Here is a 20079-nt window from a genome sequence, read left to right as displayed (position 1 = left end):
ATATATGTGGTTTACTTTTGTTATTCATTGTATCCATTTATGTAAATCCGCCTTTGTTTGCAGGCATTTGATGAAAAGTCAGTAGCGTTGATAAAACAAACTAGAAAATAACATTGATGGCCTCGCTGTCCAACACCATGTGAATGACCAAGAAGTACCGATATGCTGCAGGTGACGAGTGGAAAAAAATACGTGCGGTGCTGAACCCCTGCTTCAGCGCTTCCAAGATGAAGCTGATGACGCAGATCATGGGCTCGTGTGCTGATGCCATGATCGAGGTGGTGGAGGATCACGTCAAAAAAGGAGAGACGGTGGAGATGTACCGTGTGTCGCAAGGTCTTTCCCTGGACGTCATCGCCAAGTGTGCTTTTGCTTGGCAGGTCAGTCACCGCTTGATAAAAGTACAGATCTTCTTTCGTGGTTACGAACTCCAGAACCTGTTGAATTGTTTTTAATGTTACTGAACAGGTTGAACCTTTTGAAACTAATAATTTTACAAGATCGTACTAAATGGGACACTGAACTTCAAAAGTGAGCCAATTAAAGGTAAACTGAACCAAGGGAGCTATATTGCAAGCATCGGCGTATATTTGTGGCGTGCCAGTGATATCTTTCTATTGATTAGAGTGCCCTTTATATACCTTGGTGGCAATCCGAAAATGCGGATGATAATCTTAATATTTGTTGTTGTTGTTTTTTGCACTGCCAGCCTTGCGCGTGTTGCACGAGTAGTAACCAGAGCACCCGCACCTTTTCCACCTGCTTTCAATATTTCTCGAATTCACTAATTTAGGTTTTTTTTTTTATTTCGCTCTAGCGTTCTGCAAGTTTTTAATTGTTTCTAATTTCTAATTGCCTTCTCATACGAAATCCGTTGTATATTTTTTGGGGGGGGGGGTGTCCAATTCAGCTGTTGCTAGTTAAGACTAAAGCTTTGGCTAGCTGGGCCATCATGCCTAGAGCGGTAAGTATATTGCGCACAAAAGACAACACGGAAGAAGGTAGAACACTCACAGCACTAACTTCCAACTGAAGTATGTACAGACTCGTACGATGTGAAAAATCCTAAGCGAGCCAATCTCCAAAAATCTCTTGAAATTTCTAAAGGAAGCAAATTCAGCTATATTTGAGGCTATTTTGTGCGCGAGCTGCATTTCAGCGGCTGTTCAAATTCTGTCCTTATTTTCCACTTGGTCGGCTAGCGATTCCTGTGCCAACACCAATTTAGGAGCAGTTCTTTGGATAAGGTTTGTGGTGTTCCAGTACCAAAAGACAAGCCTTTGAAAAAAAAGTATTGCTTGGTGAAATAAAATAAAAACCAGTTATCCTCTTTCGTCCAGGTAAGTTTAAGCACCCCAAAACACATCGCTCAACATGCCGACCCTGACAACAAAAAGACAAATCAACCGCTGCTCAAACTAGAGAAGCGGTTGATTTGGCTTTTTGTCGTCGACCGTCTTTAAAACCGTCGCTTAAATCAGCATTAACTCAGCGACAGCGGTTGAAACGGAGGGTAACAATTTATTTATTATTTTATTTCTTATTTTAAAATACTGCCAGTCCCAAGATGGAGTTTAGCGGGAAAGGATACAAAATAGAATAAAATTGCATGCATAATATTTGGGACTTCAATAAAAAGTTTAACAGCCGCTAAAGCAGTTTGGATTCATTCTCACAGATGCTGCTGCAAGCCTTCTAAGCCAAACGCTCGCTCGGGATTTTTCACTGTTTCATTTCATTTCATTTACCTGAATGGCGTGTTTTAAAGACGCATTACATGAGGGGGTGGGCGGTAAAATCGATTGATAAAAACATGATCACACCATATGTAATAAAAAAAGAACAAGTTGCGAAATCAGGTTAACACGTTGCACAGAACTCCTTTTCGACTTAACATAAAAACGAAATACTTAAAATAAGACAAATTATAGAGATTCTCCTCGGGACGCAGGCGCTGGCACGTTTCTATAAATGACTCATGATTTGTGTTAGGAACCACCTGGTCACGCCAGTCTTTCCATTCTGTAATCTACAGTATGAGGGGAGAAAAAAAATGTTAGCGTGAGAGCGGAACTGCGACTGTACTGCAAAATCCGTTGTATACATGCCAGCAATAACAAGATACATGGCACACATAAATAAGTGCCTCCTTGAACACTCGCGCGTGTCATCTGTGCATATCTAGATACAGAATCCTTCTAGGATAATAGCAATGAAGAAAGTACATAAAGAAAGTAAACCAAATCATGAGCCATTCCACTCTCCACCGAAGCTGTTTAGCACACGGCACAAACGTGACACGGAATTTTGAACAAAAGTACGAACACATGTATTGTCTTGATCGGTGGTCATTGTGACGAAATGTAATCAAACACATTTATTGTGGTCTTGATCGGTGCTCCTTATTTGGCATGGACGACTATCTCCGCCCAGAGGAGCCGATGGAAACTAGACACGCGCGACAAGATTGCCACCCGGCGAAAGTAAACACACGCGAGGGGACCGCCACCTCGGTAGAGCGGATGAAAAGGAAACTAAGCACGACAAAGACGACAAAGAGAGGGCGGTGCGAGCGTAGACATGGCCGACGCGGGTCGGAGAGCGGCAAATCTTTGAGAAACCTTTATTATCTATCTGAAAGTTTACTGATCTTGAAAATGGCGCATATTGATAACTAATCTACTGAAAATGCATGTCCAAGGGATGAGACGTATAAGCTTTTGCATAAAATGAAGCGATTTTGCATCAAATTCGCTACCTGAGTTTTTGTAAACGCACACAAAAAATCCAAGGAACCCTAGCAATAAACAGCTTCGCTGTAGAATACCCTGTCAACGATAATCTGAGCAAGTGTACAGATATGAAGAAAAGTCGCCGCATAACTCCGTACATTCACAGGGTTTCACATTATCTCGGGAAATCAATGCGCGAATCAATTTTAACCTTTCCTTTCTTCTTTTTTTTGGGGGGGTTTAGTATGTTGTCCCGGCTTTGCAAACACAAGTCGGATCGACCTGGCAAATAGGCACAGGGTTGTTACAAAAAATATAAAAACTGTTTTGCTGATTGCACCACGGGCGAAGTCTTTTTCAGCTCCCTGTACCTTGTAAAGCAGTACATTGGCCATACAGGCAGACGAGTTAAATATCGCTTTAATCAGCGGCCCCACTGCTATTATGCAGACACTGCCTGAGACAGGATTGTTCCCTGTATGATGAATCCAATCTCATTTGTCATACAAAAAGACTGCTTGCAGACATGTTCGACGCATACACATGTCTGAAAAAAAAATGCTTTAAACATGGTTGAGGCTTGACCGCAATTAATTACGTCATCATGTCTGCGGCGGACGCCATGTCTTTGTATACAATGTATGCGTAGTGTGACTCTCGATTAAGAGAACCTAAATATATAACGTACAAAACTGCTACCACGCCACCTCGGCATGCACTGCCACAATTGCGGTTGCGAGGTATTTCTGCGTCGCAACCAAAAATGATGCTGAAATGTGTTATATTAGCGAGAGCTTACAATCGGGGTACCTGATAAATAATCTAAGCTAAAGCATTCGCGTACCTGAAAAAAAACATTGTCACCGCTAAGTAATTTTTTTTTTTTTTTATCCCGTAGGGAACGAATGTATCCAGATAGGTAGGGGTGATTTCCCGAGGGTTCCAAGATGCTTTTTTTCCGATTTTATGTAACTTGTTTTGCTCGTATAGATTCCACAATCTCGAAAAAAGATACTCTTAGCAAGTTGTACTTCGTTTTCCTTTTTAAGTCTGGACGCAGCCGACGCTCCGAGCTGGTAGGACCAATCGCAGCATGAAAAGTGCAAGGCACAGGGTCTTCTTTGCAACACGTAGAGACACGTGACAACCACCATAATGTCGCGCCTTTTCGCGCTGTTTGATTGGTCCAATTGGCTGGTGGCTTCGGCTGAGTCTTGACTTAAGGTGAAAGAGATCATAGTGCTGTGTGGGTTCTACTTTCTTTCGTGTTGTCTTTTGTGCGCCCTTTACTCATAGTATTTGCTAGTCTTATATGAAATAGGGTCCACGTGTAGTCAACTATACGCAGCTTTGAAAAGATATCAATTTACGTGTCATTCAGCAATATTACGAAAAACGTGCCATAAAACAATTATATCTTTCAAGCGTCTTTACTGACATCGATTATGCATATTATACATAGTCATGTACTGGTTTCTGAGGCTAAAGCCAAGTAAACTTGTCAAAAAATAAAACATAAATATTCTCAATTTTTATTGTCTCTCCCGTACTGTGAAATCATAGTCCATGCTTTTGCTACATGCGGTAAGAAACATGAATTACTTAAGGTTGTTTTGCACGTTATTTAATGTTCCATATCGAGGGATATATTTTGTGCTGTGCAGTTATGCAGCCCACAAAGTATACGTTCCTTCTAATAAGCCATATACATTCTCTTCTTCTATTGATAGGTGGATTGCCAGAAGAATCCTAACGACCCACTGTTGCTGAGCATACGAAAAATGTTCGTAGAAGCAGACGACGGCATTCTTCGTCATGCCATTCGATTTCCAATTTTGTGCAAAATAATTACCAGCTTGATTTCCTTCACGAGTTACATCAAAACGTTGACGCGAATCTTTGACAACGTCCGTCAGGTCATTGAACTTCGCCGAAAAGGTCAAAGCCCCAGGACAACCGACATGCTACAGATGATGCTCGACGCCCAGGCTGGCATCCTGGACAACACCAACAACACGGGCGAAAGAAAAAAACTCATGGAAGACCGTCATCTTGTCGGCAATTGCTTCATCTTCTTGGCCGCAGGCTATGAAACAACGGCTACGTCGCTCGCCTTCGTCATCCACCTGCTGGCCAAGTATCCTGAAGAGCAAGACCGAATCTTGAAAGAACTTAACAAAGTGTTCCCGGAAAAAGACCAGGATCTGACATACGACGGCGTCCAAGAGCTCAAGCGTCTCGACATGGTCATTTGCGAAAGTCTGCGCCTGTACCCTCCTGTCGTCCTCTTCGTCAGCAGACATTGTCGACAGGACACCACAATCATGGGACAGTTCATTCCGGCTGAAGCAAATATCATGGTTCCTACATGGCACATTCACCACGACCCTGAACACTGGTCAGAGCCTTTCAAGTTTGATCCAGAGCGATTCGCCGAAGGACTGAACGGCAGTCAATCTGCAGCGTACTTGCCCTTTGGATTAGGGCCCCGAGTGTGCATCGGGAAGAGGTTCGCTCTGCTCGAAATTAAGATGGCACTGTGCAAATTGATTCGCAAGTACAGGATCAGGCAATGCAAGGAAACTCAGGACCCAGTGAAACTGGTAGTTCCCACCGCGGCAATCAACCCGGAGAAAGGAATCAGCGTTAAATTTGAGCACAGGTAGCTCTCGTACACTCTTAGAAAAAAAAGGTTTATATAGTCCTCCCTAAAGAGGGAACGCTCTCGTAACCATTCTTCCTTCAAAAAAGAAGAAACTGTTGTGCCTGAAAGCAAGGGAGCAAAGTTTCTTCGTCGCCTGCCTCTCAATATGGCGGCCCCGAGTCGAGCAAATCTGGGTCAATAAAGCTTAACGAGGAGGTACGTCTGTTCTAGGGGGCGAGAGGAGCAGAAAATAAAAGCGTAACACGGGCTTCCCTCGAACTGCATTTATCTCCGAAGCCACCTTCCCTGTAGGTAAAAAAACTTGCGTTTCGGTAGCAGTCACTCATTTTTATCGTCGTCAGCACTGCGATGTTAAACGGAGACAACCGATACCCGGGTACCTCGCGCACTTTACGTCTTACCTTTGCTATTCCTCGAGCCACAATTCCTTCGTTTGCACCGCACATGATGGAGGAGTGGTAAAGCATTTGCAAAACCAAAAGCCGCACTCAAAAGAACAAATTCGAGGCAGCCCGCTTCGCTTATGTTTGCACGGTACCGCGAAGCGTGAAAGAAGCTTAAATCGCTCGCCACGAGATGGCAAGGTCAAGCGGAGTAGTTGCAAGTAGCTCGGCCAGGTGGCAAAAAATGTCCCAATTCGTGTGCTACAAAAATAGTTTTATTTGATGACGCCATCATTGCTCTTGGGGCACGTTTATTGCCTTTATTAGTGCTCAAATAGATACATTACGCGTACCATAAACATCCGCCAAACATATACAACGAGCTCATACTCATACACGGTACATACAAACACCACTACAAGAGCCACATTTCTTTTTTTCCCTAAAACAGCACCTTAACCCGATTACTCCTTCGGAGCTCTGCGTATCCGGCTTCTATATTCATCGTTTTGAAGGCATGCATTTTGACGGTGATCAACTAAGCAACAAATAATATTCCCAGCATGATCAATTCTCTTTTCAGTAATGTCATACCTCTGAAAGTATTTTGAACGTCTTGAATGATGAATCACTTAGTAAAAAAAAAAAAACTTTCAGCCGTTCCACTTTGGTGAAGAAAAAATCAGAGCAGCGGAGCTGTAGCTTCTGTTCTCGGCAGTAGCTTTCCAGGCGAGCGATTTGCTCTTCTTTCGCAAGGAAATCTGAAGCGCTCGACGCAGTGGGGCTTCTGGCGATAGCGGCCTCGCGTCGGATGCGGAACCATTCGCGCTGCTGCACACATTGCCGCTCGTTCCGTTTTCGCTCTTCTTCCTCCGAAGAAATGTTGTCGCCATCTATGAGCGACGGCAGCAACCAATTGTCCGGTTGCCGAGGCTGGAAAGGTTGACGCGATCTATGAGCGACGGCGGCAATCAGACAACTGGCAAACACAACACTCTGTACAGCTACTGCCATCTATGAGCGACGGCGGCAACCAGAGTTTTGTGTGGACCATGGGTGTCGACATTAGTTTGATACCGGACACGATCCTGGGGAAACTGGCCCTTAACAGCTCCGCTGTAAAAAAGTAAACGATCATACTATAATTATTTGAAAGCCAATAATACAAGCCGCTCCACTGCGGTTCCAAGCCATGTTTATGCTTTCCCGCACAGCATGTCGTAGCCAGCTTTTCTATCGTAGTGTGTGTTCCTCTATGTGGGCTGTTCGTGTACAGCTGCAACTGTCGTCTTGAATTAATCTTCACCGACAGAGATATCGCATTTCGATCAATATGAATGCGTCAAAGACGCGACTTGCGGCAGGTGTTAAGTGTATGGAGCTACGTCGTGGTGAGCACGAAAACTTCTAGAGCTCATCCCAGCGCGAATATTGGAGGGCAGTTTCTCTAGGAACTGTAGTATATTTAACAGCAAAATAAGGAACAGCTTTTTTGACAATATTAGCATCCTCCCTCAATTATAAAATCCCAAGCTGTAAATATGTGTACTTTACAAAATATTTCAAGACTGCTCAGTCCTTCCCCCAGAGCGCAATCGCTCTCGGGGAGAGGATAACTGGATAACGCAGATGACAGTCACATTGGCCACTATATGATGGGAGCTGGATCGGGCAAGCGTTCCAACATAACTATCCGCAGGTCGATCGATTGCACCGTAATACCTCAAGCGGTCTTAGACTCTTTAAAGGGACACTGACGGGGTATTTATGCTAGCCGAGGCTTTTATTTATGCATAACACATGAGAGCCCAACTACTCAGAAGCCAAATTGCGGCTCAAAATTCGTTTTTATTTCTTTTTATTTTCCACCCGTAAACCGCCGCTCGAGATCTGGCCGGTTTGAGTCGCCCTTACTCCCCTCTTTGCGAACGCGTGCCATTTTCTATGGTTTATACACAACCGCCAAATATAATCAACGTCGTGGGTCATTGAAGGCACATACTCAATTTTAAGATTAGAAAAAGAACTATGATACCGATGTTTTGTGGCTTCTAAAAAGCGTCATATACGTTGATTGAAAATATTGTTGGGTAGTCATCTGACGAAGCTATGAATCACCAGGCAATAGAATAAAAACAAACTTTTTACGGCGTGTAAGTGAACATTTATGTAAATCAGAATGTCAACCTGCGACACCCCGCCCCCTCCGATCATGGCCAGACCAGCGGCATCAATGCCCGACAGTTTACGTCATCTCATCTTGCTGTCACACCACTGATACGCGAGCACACGGTCACATCGGCGACAATGTAAAGTCTTCGTAAATCCTTCTCGCCGTCCCACAACGCTCTCCGCAACCCGCTACGACGCCCGGAACTCTGCAGTCAAGGCCGTCGGCGCGCAGGCGCAGCTGTTGGAAAACCTTGACGATGGAAAGAAAATGGAAAAAAGCCTCATACAAGCGTAAACGTATGTGGGACATCCTATACCAGCGAAAAGGCGGCTCCACCATAGTGGATTAAGGCGGAACCATACACGCGGATGGAAGCACGTAAGAGAGTCGTATTATGGGACATCCTAGCTATACCCGCTATTAGATCATGGCGGACCCATGGAGGCGGACGGAACCATACAAGCATGACGTATTATGGGATGTCCCATACCAGAGAAAAGGCGATACCACCATGGTGGAGTCACACGCTGGTATCGCTTTTTCACTGTTATACAGGGCGATTTTTCGAAGCTTTACATATTTGTATAAAAAGGTCGTGACAGCTACACTTATGCGGTTTGTGCACGTGAGTTATGCGGTCAGGGGTACGTAGTATAGGGGCCTGATCGTAACGATCAGTCGGATAATCTAATAAAAATTGTTGATTAACTTTTAAATTAGGGAGAATAAACATGTGGTTTCAATTAGAAACTTGCTGAGAGTCATCGAAAACCACTAAATCAATTCTTTTTTAGGGGGGTATAACGCATTGGTAACATTTCACGCATTCAGTAAAAACACATCATTTGGATGCGTTTCTAGGTTTCAGTATCTTATCGGAGTGCATCTCTGCGTCCACGGTCCTGTTCCCCAAGGGCTTAGACGTGCAACACACGTGCGTCCTCATTTCCTCCATCCTACGAAAGAGGCGAGAAGGTGGCTTCGCACTGCGGCCACCGGGCAGCACGATCGCGGGCGCAAAGATGCTCTCTGATAAGAAACCGAAGGCTGGAAACGCATCCAAATTTAGCTTTTTTTTAGAACAACGTGAAAATGCTGGTTTTGTCTTATATCTCCACAAAAAAAGTTAATTTACTGTTTTTTGATTATGCTTAGCAAGTTTCTAATTGGAACCATGAGTCTATTTTTCCTAATTAAAAATTTAAGGAACATACTATAGTTAAAGGGAGGCTGAAGCGGTTTTCTATATGAGAAAACACATTTAAATCTACAATTGACCTCCAGGATCTCAAATATCAAAATTATTTCTTAATTTGGTGAATCGAGGGTGCATAGAATCATTTTCAAAGTACCACTGAGGGTACTGTTTCCCGGAGAGTGACGTCAGAGAAGGAGCCTTCGAAATCTCCGCTAACACATCTCCAGCGCCTATCAAAGCAATGCACGCACACGCTATGTTCTAAAAGGGCAGAAAAAGACGTCACGACTGGTGCCAGTGCAGAAGGATATACCTAAAAGCTTGCGATTGGACGCGCGGCCCTCGAGATCCTCTTACGACGTCACTACTTGTCGAATGTTTATTGTGTTTCCTCATGTTTAGTTATATCTTTGGGGAAAACGAACGGGATATTCAGATTCACTGGATAAAACTGCACTAGAATCAACCTTTATCTTGTTTTCTTAAAGAAGCCTTGCACTTCCTTTTAATAAACCGGCTCATAACTACAATTATCCCTTATACTATACCGCCCTGGCCATATAACTTACGTGCACAGAGTGCGTAAGAGAATCTTTTACGGCTTTTTATCGACAAATCTGTAAAACATACCAAAAAAACACCCTATATAGAATGTCCCCTAAAACGATATGTCTGTATGGTTCCTTCCCCGTTTGCATCGTTTAGGAGAGACTGGCGGACATCCAGCCTCCCATTGGAACGCTGCATGTCAGCGAGTCTCTACATTAGCGAGTGGTTTCAAACAAGCATGATGTTTGCACATCAATAAGCTCTCGTCCGAAATCCTCGAGGAGCGCTAAGAGCAGTGGCGAAATGCAGTGACGTGGTAAATTTCGTAGCGAGTATTTATTTCTAGAAGAATTGCATACAGCAAAACTTAACTTTGCTCAACAGATGACAATTATAAATTCAATACTGAACAAAGATGTTTCTTGAGCTGTCAGGCCAAACTCCCACTCTTGCCACTCCGAAGATCCTAACTTGTGCGTAGAGGATCAGCACAACCCACAGTTGTGCTGCGAGCACACCTGCGATATAAAAATTGAACAAACATAGATGAAAAATGAAAAAAAAAAAAACGTTTACAATTCTCTCTAATGCGAAATTAGAGCGCAGCTCTCAAAAAGGAGGATGGGAGGGTATTTCACTCCTCCCCCTCCCCTCTTCCTCTTCTGCCCCCGCCCATTTAGCAGGAAATTTTCCTAAATTTATCCGGAAAATTTTCCCACTAAATTTAACGGGGAAATTATTGTCACGTGACCTCGACACCAATTCAATTTTCCCTCTGGATGTAGCGGGGAAAATGACGTCGCATGACTTTGTGTCACGTCAACCATAAACAAATTCAATTTCTCCCCTAAATTTAGCGAGAAAAATAACGTCACATGACCTCAACGTTAATTCCATTTCCTGTCAAGTTTAGCGGGGCAATTATCCCGACGGCGACGCCGCGAAACGGACACTTAAGAGCTGCGCTCCGAAAAACTAAATGCCTCACATGAAATAAAGTGAAAATAAGAGATAAGACAAAGAAGAGAATCTAAGATACCGCTCTAATATCATTCCTTTTGTCCGATCTGAAATATTTTGATTTCAAGAAATGTTTATTTCTTTATTCATTCCCAGAAAACCCCTCCCAGATTCAGCATGAATGCAATAAATCAGTACAGGCTAGACCTTGTAAACCATAATGCATATGAAAATGAATATTTGCCACATAGTCATGCATTAGTCGGTGGCTCAAATCTCTAAATACATTTGTAGTGAGGATCGTTCTTGAATAAAACTCCCCAACTTTGAATTTGAAAGTTTAAACATCCATAAGGAACACTGTATGCCACTGATTGTTTTGTGACATATCAGAAATGGCGCAGCACTGTCATCCTTGCATACCTAAGAATAGTTGGCATTTTTTTAGCATGGCATGGTGCTGTTCTGATGCCCATACAGCCCTTTTTAACAAAATTTCCTTTAGAGAGCTTTTTTCTTGGTTCTTAACTCGCATGACAGATCCCGTACCTTGAATTTTCACTCGGCATCAACACTTTCATACATTGATGTAATAGTGAAGTACAAGGTGTATGGGCTTGAGTACGGCTCAACAAGCACAGATGAGTAAAAAAGTAAATTATTAGGTAGAATGTGGATACAATTATCAATATGTTCATGAAAACAGTTAGCACAATCAATATGAAGAATATGTGTTAGACGCACACTCAAAGAAACCTGTTGCATTTATATTCATGCAAACTACTTCGGAGAACCAAGCACTGCAGTCTGGGGAGGGAGTTCGGTGAATGAGTCTACCGAAAATGAGTGTAGGCGGAAAAAGTAGTTTGATGTGCAACAATGAGCATTACATAAGAAAGTGACTTGTCATAATTACTGTTACAGTGCCGACTGTTTCTTATAGATTTAAACAAACTGCCGGCCGCGTCATTCGGTGAGTTTCCTCCGTACATTACAGGGTTTGGCTCTTTCAACTGCTTTGCGAGAAAGTTGATCAACTCGAAATATTTACCGTAGTTTTAGAAAAACAATTTCCAGGATCTTGTCTCAGCATCGTAAAAAATATAAAAAGCTAAAAACAAGGTAAGTGCAGGAGTTCAATAAATGAATTACAAAACTATTTTGCCGTAGTAAACGTATAAAGTTCCCCTAGGTAGAGCTAGTCATTATGAACGATTGTGCCCATTGCATAGCATAAAAATTTAATTTGCGACCTACAATGATTACAGGCTCAATTAATTCTGAATAAGTAGAACACCTGACATTAAAAATCGGTGTCACCATGACTGTCTGCAAACACCCACATAATAATTTCCTTGAACCTATGGATTTCAGGAAAATACTTGGTGCGAGCTGTTTAAAACAACAATAATCCTTTTAACACTAATAGAAAACCTGTAGTCGGCCACAACTTAAGCAGTGTGATTTGTGGGACAGAGCTACTCTTTCCATGTCGTGGGCCAAACCCCGGGAGGGAGCTTGGAAAGTGTAGAGCGGATGGATGGTTGTGCATGGAGGCATTGCCAGTAGGTGCGCGTGTTGTTTTGGGTAGCCAGTGCAGAAGGGACACTTAGCTGTGCCCTGAGCGCCTTGGAAGATATGAGTATCGTGTGGGGAGGATAGCATGTGGGTATGTGCTCGGCGTAGAGAGCTGGCCTGTTGTCGGGAGGGTGTGGGAGGCGGTGGTACGAGGGCGAGTCTGGATTCGCGGAGTTGTCGGAGTGTGTCGGAGCGCTGTTGATGGTATTCATTGCGCTGGAGTTGGGGGTCATAGGACGTAGGCCGGTTAATCGCAGGTCCCGGAGTGGAAGTGACTCGGGAAAGTGAATGTGCTCGTTCATTGCCTGGGATTAGAGCGTGGCCAGGGATTCAATAGATGCAGAAGCGAAGGGTGGGGGTGGTGTTGAGGGCGGCTCGAAGCTCGCGCGACATGTAGTAGGGAAGTTGGTTGTACTGAAATGTGCGGACTGCCTTTTGGAAATCTGTCAGGAAAGTGATGGAGCTGTGTCCCTCGTGGGGGTTGGCGATGGCATGGTGAATGGCGGAGCACAGCGCCTGAGTCTCCAGGGGGTCTGCCGAAAGCGCTTCGGTGTATGTTTGCCTAAGCGTTGTGTTGGTCTGGGGACAATGAATTGCGGTGCGGCCGAGTTTGGTGCCACGGCCGTAGCTGGCGTCCGTGTAGTAGATGAGGTGCTGCTGTGCCTGAAGTATGGCGAGTTTTTGGAATATGCGTTTGGCTCTGTGCTTGCGGCGTTCCGGGTTGCTGCCGGGATTCATATGTTTGGGAATGGGGAGTGGTGATTTGGGTATGGTATCCCAGGGAGGCGTGGTTGTTTCGATGGGAGGGAGGTGCAGGGTGTCGTAACCGAGAGAGTTGAGGATGTAGCGACCCTGCATTGACGTGGTTTGGCGTTACTGTTGACCCAGTCGGTGCAAGTCGACTCGCTCCTCGAGTGTGTTGAAGGGGTCCATCTGTTGTAAGTGCTCTAGGGGAGCGTACTGTGGCACGCCGAGAGTAAGGCGGGTGGGTTTGCGGAGCTGTGTCTGGAGGTGTTTGAGCTGACGGGTAGTGAGCGGGGTGTATACGGGATATGGTTGAGTACGAGAGAGTAGATGAGAGCTTCGATGGCTCGTCTCATGTCGCTCTCTTTGAGGCCTCTGCGGCGGCGGGAAACGCGGCCGAGGATGTGTGTGATATGATTTATCTGCTTGGAGAGGGTGGAGGCGGTGATATCGCTTTCACCGTTGTTTTGAATGGTGAGGCCTAAGAGCTTGATTTGTGGACGTTGGGGTATGGGAGTGCCGTCGAGGTGTACGATGATCAGCCGCCTGTCGGGATTGTTTTTGCGGTTGGATATGACGAGGAGTTCCGATTTAGATGGAGAACAGGCCAGACCTATACTAATGGCATAGCGTGCGACAGTGTCGCAGGCGTGTTGCACTGTCTCTTCCTGCTGGCCGGGGGAACCGGTATCGGTCCATGGGGTAACGTCATCGGCGTAAATGGATAATTTGAGGTGGGAGATGGTGTCGAGTTGTGCGGGAAGTTTGCTCATGGCAAGATTGAAAAGGGTGGGAGAGAGGATAGAGCCTTGTAGGTACTCCTTGGTGTAACGGAAAAGGCGTGGAGAGGGGAGGGAAACTTCTGTAGGCTTTTGGCGAGGCCGAATGGCTCGAGGAACTCTAATGCGGAGCACAAGTTCGTCTGCTTCTTTTGTAGGGGTTATGGTGACGTAAGAACGCCGAGCTCTCATTGACTCTGATTGAAGTATAGTCGGTAGACCTCAAATCAGGCTGACTTGAGGTTGTGGGATTTCCTTTGCTGTTACTCGTCTTGGGCAATGACAGCACACCGGTTCAACAACACGTAAACATTTAACGACCGCTATCGCCTGCGCCGCGATCCCAACCGCCCCCGCGCATCCGCTGCGACGGCCCTTTTCCAGCGGCGGAGCGCCGCTCGCGTGGCCAGTTGCCCTTGGCCCCCACTTGGTCAAGAAGACCACTCATGATTGTCGGAGAGGCAGCGGGCCAAAAGCTTAGAATCCCCAGGTTGCCCACACATCTCCCCCATTCCAAAAATGAAAACAGAGGACGTCTTAGATGGTCTTGGGGGGGGCCTTCCTTCTGAGTCAGTAAGGGTCTTCTCAGATGGGCGAGAACGGGTTCGACGTCAGTACTTCCGGACAGTACCGATGCAGCTGTGGGGGGGTGGTCTGATGATGGGAGCTGCGTCGCCGCTGTCTGGCGCGAGGAACTAGAAATTATAAACAACATGAGGCCATGGCGCGGTAGGAATAATTGGCCGCGCACACGAAAGACGCCTGCCCCACTGTGAATGCGGGAGCGCGGCTACTTTCTCTTCCCCCCCCCCCCCCCCCCAACAAAAAAAAAAGAAAAAAACCACCGAAGAGGGCATGAACATAATGCACTTAGAGCTTGTGCTACTCCCGGTCGTCTTCACTGCCATCTCAAGTTGTACCGCGGCAGGGACGGTGTGGAATCTTCCGAGTGGTGGTCCGGATAGTCGCCATCTGGAACCTGCGACAGATCTACCTCCTCGGGTTCATAGAAAGCTTTTAGGTCGGCGACATCAATAAACCCGCACACTTCACCAGATTCGCACTGCACCAGCTCATAAGACGGGTTGGACAGCTTCCTACTAACACGGTTGGGGTCATCCCACCTCTTTGCTAAAGAGGCCGTGAAGCCTTCAGCAGCATCACTCAGCGGATGAGTTCGCCTCAATACCAGATCTCCTACCTTGAACAGCAGATTTCGCCCCCCCCCCCCCCCCCTTGTTGTACTGGTTTGCCTGCTGCAGTCTCGAGGCGTTGAGGCTCCTCACGAGCTTCACGCAGGTTCTCCGTGAAACGCATTCGGAGATCTTCTGTGAACTGTGTGGTAGTGCGCTGCATGCTCGCAGGTTCTGTGCAAAGGAGGCCGTTTCCCGGGGGAAACACGAGCTCTTTCCCAAAGTTAAGTTGAGCCCGAGTAAAACCCGAGGACCGGTTGATTGTTGTGCGGGTAGCGAATGTCATTTCTGCCAAATTAACGTCGCAGTCTTTGTGTCGCTCTGTATGCGATACAAGTATCTGCTTCAGGTTACGGTTCACTCTCTCCGTGATATTCGCCTGTGGATGGTATGGCGAAGTCCGTTTGTGCCGTATGCCTAGCGCCTTACACGCATCCACAAACACCTTGCTAACAAAATAAGGAGCGTTGTCTGTAATAAGCGTTGCGGCAAAGCCAAAGCGCGCGAACGTCTCGAGAAGACAGTCCCAGATTTTCCTAGAGTCTAGTTTGCGCAAAGGAAACATTTCGACCCAATTCGTGAAATGGTCGGTCACTACTAGGAAATACTGATTGCCGCGTGGACTACGGGGAAAGGAACCGAAAAAGTCGCAGGCCACACACTCTTAGGGGTACTTGCTTTCGACCGATTGCGTTAAACCTGGTGGTTGACTAACTCGGGGTTTTGCATTCTGACAAACCGGGCAGCTACGTGTGTACCTCATCACATCCTGCTTCATACCTAGCCACGTTGCAATTTGGGACAACTTTTTGTAAGTTTTCCTCCCACTGTTGTGGCCTGCCACGGCGGGATCAGCATATATCTTATAATTGACTTACGCAGTTTACGTGGTATTACAGTTTGGAATGGCGGGCCGTTGGACCCATCGTCCGCCTGGGGAATGTATCGCAGCAGGATGCTGTCGCTGTTGAACAGGTATGAGTCCAAGTCTCTGGGATTCCCAGTGTCGGCTGCGTTTTCGTCTGCCAGCTGGTGCATCACCTTCTTACGAAATCCATCGGACAGCTGGGCCGCTCGCAGCTCCTCTCTGCTCACCAGGGTTCCCCAGCGCGAATCTGGTGTGATGGGCGCCGCGTTGGCCAGTGCCCCCAAGTCCGGATCCACCTGCATTTCCTGCCCGAGAAGTGGAGCACAGGACAACACATCTGCAACGTGGTTAGCCTTTCCACGCTTGTACTCGATTGTGTCTTTGTAGCGCTGGAGCGAAAGGGCCCATCGAACGAGTCGTCCTGCAGGGTTTCCAAGCCCTTTGAGCCACGAGAGAGTCATGTGGTCAGTTTGAATGCTAAACGAAGCGCCATTAAGGTACGTGTCAAACTTCTTAAAGGGGTGGTGCAACGACTTACAGACTTTGGCAAATTAACAGCGGAAATAAATCTACGTCACCTATGAAACAAAACCGAAAGCCGCATTCTCTTGCGACCGCTAGTTCTTATTTAAAGAAACAATGAAACAAATCGAGGGTCGAGGTACCTCTAAACTCTCCACGCCGACTTTCGAGTGACGTCTCTGGGGGTTCACGTGGTCTCCCCTTGGGCCCTCTCTTCAGAGACCCCAGCCGCTTCCTCCGCGATTGTCGACTTTTAAAGGATAAGCCTCGTCGAAGATTGCGGCGAGCGGTGGACACAAAGGACGGTTCGCCAAGGGGCTGACGGCGAGTGTAGCAGCGGAGGGAGACAGGGTTTGTCGACTTCCGCGTATCCCCCAGAGACGCCGTCATTTTAGTTCCCGTAGCCGCCACCGGCGGCTGCAGATTGGCAAATAATTAGTTTTTTGCCTAGCGATTGCGCAGCAGAATAGCCGTTTTTTTAGGAAAGGTGACGCGTTTTTGATCACTTGGGCTTGCATGAACAATATAAATATTGCAAACTGGAAATTCTTTCAACATTATAACCGTTTCACTGCCCCTTTAAGCGCAAAAATAATTGCCAGGCACTCTTTTTCGGTTGTTGAGTAGTTTCGCTCCGCTCCGGTTAACGTGTGACTGGCGAAAGCTACGGGACGAAGAACGCTGTCATGTTCCTGCAAAAGGACTGCTCCTAGCCCGTAATCGCTTGCGTCGGTCTGCAAGAAGAACGGACGATTCAAGTCGGGCATATTTAAACAAGTGCTTTCAGTCACAGCCCTTGAAAGACACGTGAATGCGGCATGCTGCTCTTGCCCCCAACACCATTTCGTGTTTTTTTTTTTTTTTTTTTTTGCGGTGCAATTGGTTCAGAGAATCAGTTATCTCAGCGCATTGCGGAATAAAATCTCTATAAAACGCAATCATCCCGAGATATCCCTGTGGGCTTTTGACGTCATAAGGGGGTGGGTACTCCGTTATTGCGCGCAGTTTATCTTCATTCGGCGGCAGCGTTCCGTTATCTACAACAAATCCGAGAAGGTTGATTAAAGGCGATGCCAACTGGACCTTATCTGGATGAATCGTAAGGCCGGCCTGACCCATTCGTTCGAGTGTGGAGTGAAGGTGCACGAGACGCTCCTCGAATGTTTGTTAAATCACTACCACGTCATCCATGTACGCTATTGCAAACTCGTACTTTACGTCACCAAGGACAACGTCCATTAGGCGTTGAAAGCTAGCGGGAGAGTTGGACAAACCAAAGGAAAGGCGAGTGGATTCGAACAACCCCCTGTGGCAAATGAATGCGGTCTTCTTTACATCAGCCGGATATACTTCGATTTGAAGAAATTCGCGGCTGCAATCGAGGGTTGTGAAACCAGTCGCGTTTCCAAGGGCATATATTACTGAGGAAATACTAGGAAGCGGGTAACTGTCTCTGACAGACTAGGCGCCTGTAATCAACACAAAGTCTTGATGTGCCATCCTTCTTTGGAGCAAGGACCACCGGGGAAGCCCATGGTCTTTTTGACTGACGTACTGCGACTGTGTCGATCATTTCCGATAGCGCCGCATCAAGAAGTGCGCGCTTGTGAGCATTTATTTGTCTCGGATTGCACCTCCGCGGGGGTGCATCCTTGGTTTCGATGCGGTGCCGTAGGAGATCGGTTTTCCCAGGTTTTTCCGTGAACATCGGCGAGAAGGGTTCCAGCAGTTCCTGGAGCTACTTCGGATTGTCTTCGCCGGAACACGTTAGCACGCCTTTGAGCACGCTGTTTGGAAGTAAAGACATATGAGTCTGTAAAGTGTTATGAGCTGGGCGCCCGGTTATCGATGCGAGAGCAGACACGCCGGGAGTCTCAAGATCGCGAGGAGTGTGAGCTGGGCGCCCGGGTGTCAACGCGGACGCCGACACGCCAGGAGTCTCATGACGAAAAGTTTTGCGAGCTGGCCGCCCGGTTGTTGATGCGAGAGCAGACTCGCCGGGATTCTCAAGACCGCGAACGGTGTGAGCTGGGCTCCCGGGTGTCCATGCAAAATCGGACACGCCGGAAGTCTCACAACGAAGAGTGAAAGTGTTATGAGCTAGCCGCCCGGTTGTCGATGCGAGAGCAAACGCGCCGGGAGTCTCAAGACCGCGAACGGTGTGAGCTGGGCGCCCGGCTGTCGACGCGAACGACGACACGCCGGGAGTCTCATGACGGAAAGTGTTGTGAGCTGGCCGCCCGGTTGTCGATGGACGAGCAGACACGTCGGGAGTCTCAAGACCGCGAACTGTGTGAGCTGGGCACCCGGGTGTCCATTAAAAATCGGATACGCCGGGAGTCTCACAACGGAGAGTGTTATGGGGAGAAAAATGATGAAGGGACACCGAGGGTCGATAGAAAAGCGCCCGTCCCCGGAGTCCCTGCGAGCCTCCGGGAGGCCCGGAGGCGGTTGCGGCGACTCGATCTTGTGGATTGTGTTTTCGGCGCGGCCTGTCGGAGGGTAGAAATTTCTTACAACCGCCGGCCGTAGCCGTTTTCCTGCGTCTGAAGCAGCTGCTGCCGTTCGCTGCAGTCCCGGTGTATGCGTCCGGGCTGGCCGCATCGAAAACAACGGGGCGTGGCCCAATGGAGGGGCTGTAGCGTTGTGAATGCGTGCCCTCAAAACCGCTGCACCTCCGTGATTCGTATGCACGCGGATCTAGGGCTCGCGATTCGTATGCACGAGGATTTAGGGCTCGGGGGACACACGCCTGATTGGTTGATTGATTGATTATTAGGTGTTTAATGGCGCAAAAAGCAACATAGGCCATGCTGCGTCAAAGAAGTAATAAAAAAACTCTATAGTAAAAGGAAGGAATTATTATACAGAGGATCTATAACTGGTGCAGGTAGCCAGTTTTTTTAAGAAAGTCTAAAATGTGACCAAAAGGAACTAAAGGTTCATCTCCCAGTAAGAAGGCTGAATGAAATGGAAGATATCCAGAAAGTGAAGGGAAACTTGTTCAACGTTCTTGATCAAACAATTTGCAGTGCCATAGAATATGCAGCATAGTTAGCAATTCACCGCAATGCTCACAGACTGAGATTCCCTCGCCACAAAGAAGATGTCAATGGGTGACACGTGAATGTCCAATTCTCAAACGACACATTAAAACTTCATGGCGGCGATCTCTATGGCACGAACTCTCCCATACCTCCAAACGAGGTTTGATGACATGTAGCTCATTATTTATTTCTTTGTCCCAGTCTTGCTGCCAGGCATAATAAATTGCTTTTTTGAGAACCGGTTTAAAATCTTCTTAAGGCAGCCAAATGGGTGTTTCCAGAGCATCCTTAACAGAGGCTGCTAGCCCATCCACCTTCTCAATACCTGAAATTCTCACATGGCTTGGTACCCAGCACAGCTTGATATTGTATCCCATTTGGAAAGCCAGGTTTAACTCTACCCGTACTTGTTGCGCGAGCCGATTCTTAGAATCATTGAGGGAACAGAGAGAGAGGATAGCACTCTGGGAGTCCACAAACACAATAGCTTTCCTGATGTTGTTGCCTAATATATATTCAATAACCATGAGCACATTATAAAGTTCTGCAGTAAAAATGCTGGCAACAGAGTGAAGCTATCGAGCTTTCACAAAGTGTTCTGAATATACAGCCGAACCGACAAAGTGTGGAGTTTTTGCACCATGAGTGAATAATTGTGCATAATCCTTACACTTAGCTTGCAAGGTCA

The 20079-nt window shown here is 46.7% G+C and overlaps 1 protein-coding gene and 1 pseudogene across 1 annotated transcript in view; one reads left to right on the top strand and one right to left on the bottom strand.

The window, feature by feature from the left end:
* Nucleotides 1–5644, top strand: part of LOC8053579 (cytochrome P450 3A5) — a 42307-nt gene extending 36663 nt beyond the window's left edge. Inside the window, exons 5-6 of the mRNA XM_040206155.2 lie at nt 172–380; nt 4463–5644. Of these exons, the coding sequence (XP_040062089.1) occupies nt 172–380; nt 4463–5398 (1145 nt within the window). The 3' untranslated portion in view covers nt 5399–5644. The remainder of the gene's footprint in view (nt 1–171; nt 381–4462) is intronic.
* Nucleotides 5645–12138: 6494 nt separating this feature from the next.
* On the bottom strand, nt 12139–13755 carry LOC120836996 (annotated as a pseudogene).
* Nucleotides 13756–20079: the final 6324 nt, after the last annotated feature.

Source organism: Ixodes scapularis, unplaced genomic scaffold (genome assembly GCF_016920785.2).
Source record: "Ixodes scapularis isolate PalLabHiFi unplaced genomic scaffold, ASM1692078v2 PGA_scaffold3__209_contigs__length_174095766, whole genome shotgun sequence".
In the NCBI taxonomy this organism is placed as follows: domain Eukaryota; kingdom Metazoa; phylum Arthropoda; class Arachnida; order Ixodida; family Ixodidae; genus Ixodes; species Ixodes scapularis.
Note: the sequence above shows the minus strand (reverse complement) of the source record. Positions and strands in the feature narration are given on the sequence as shown.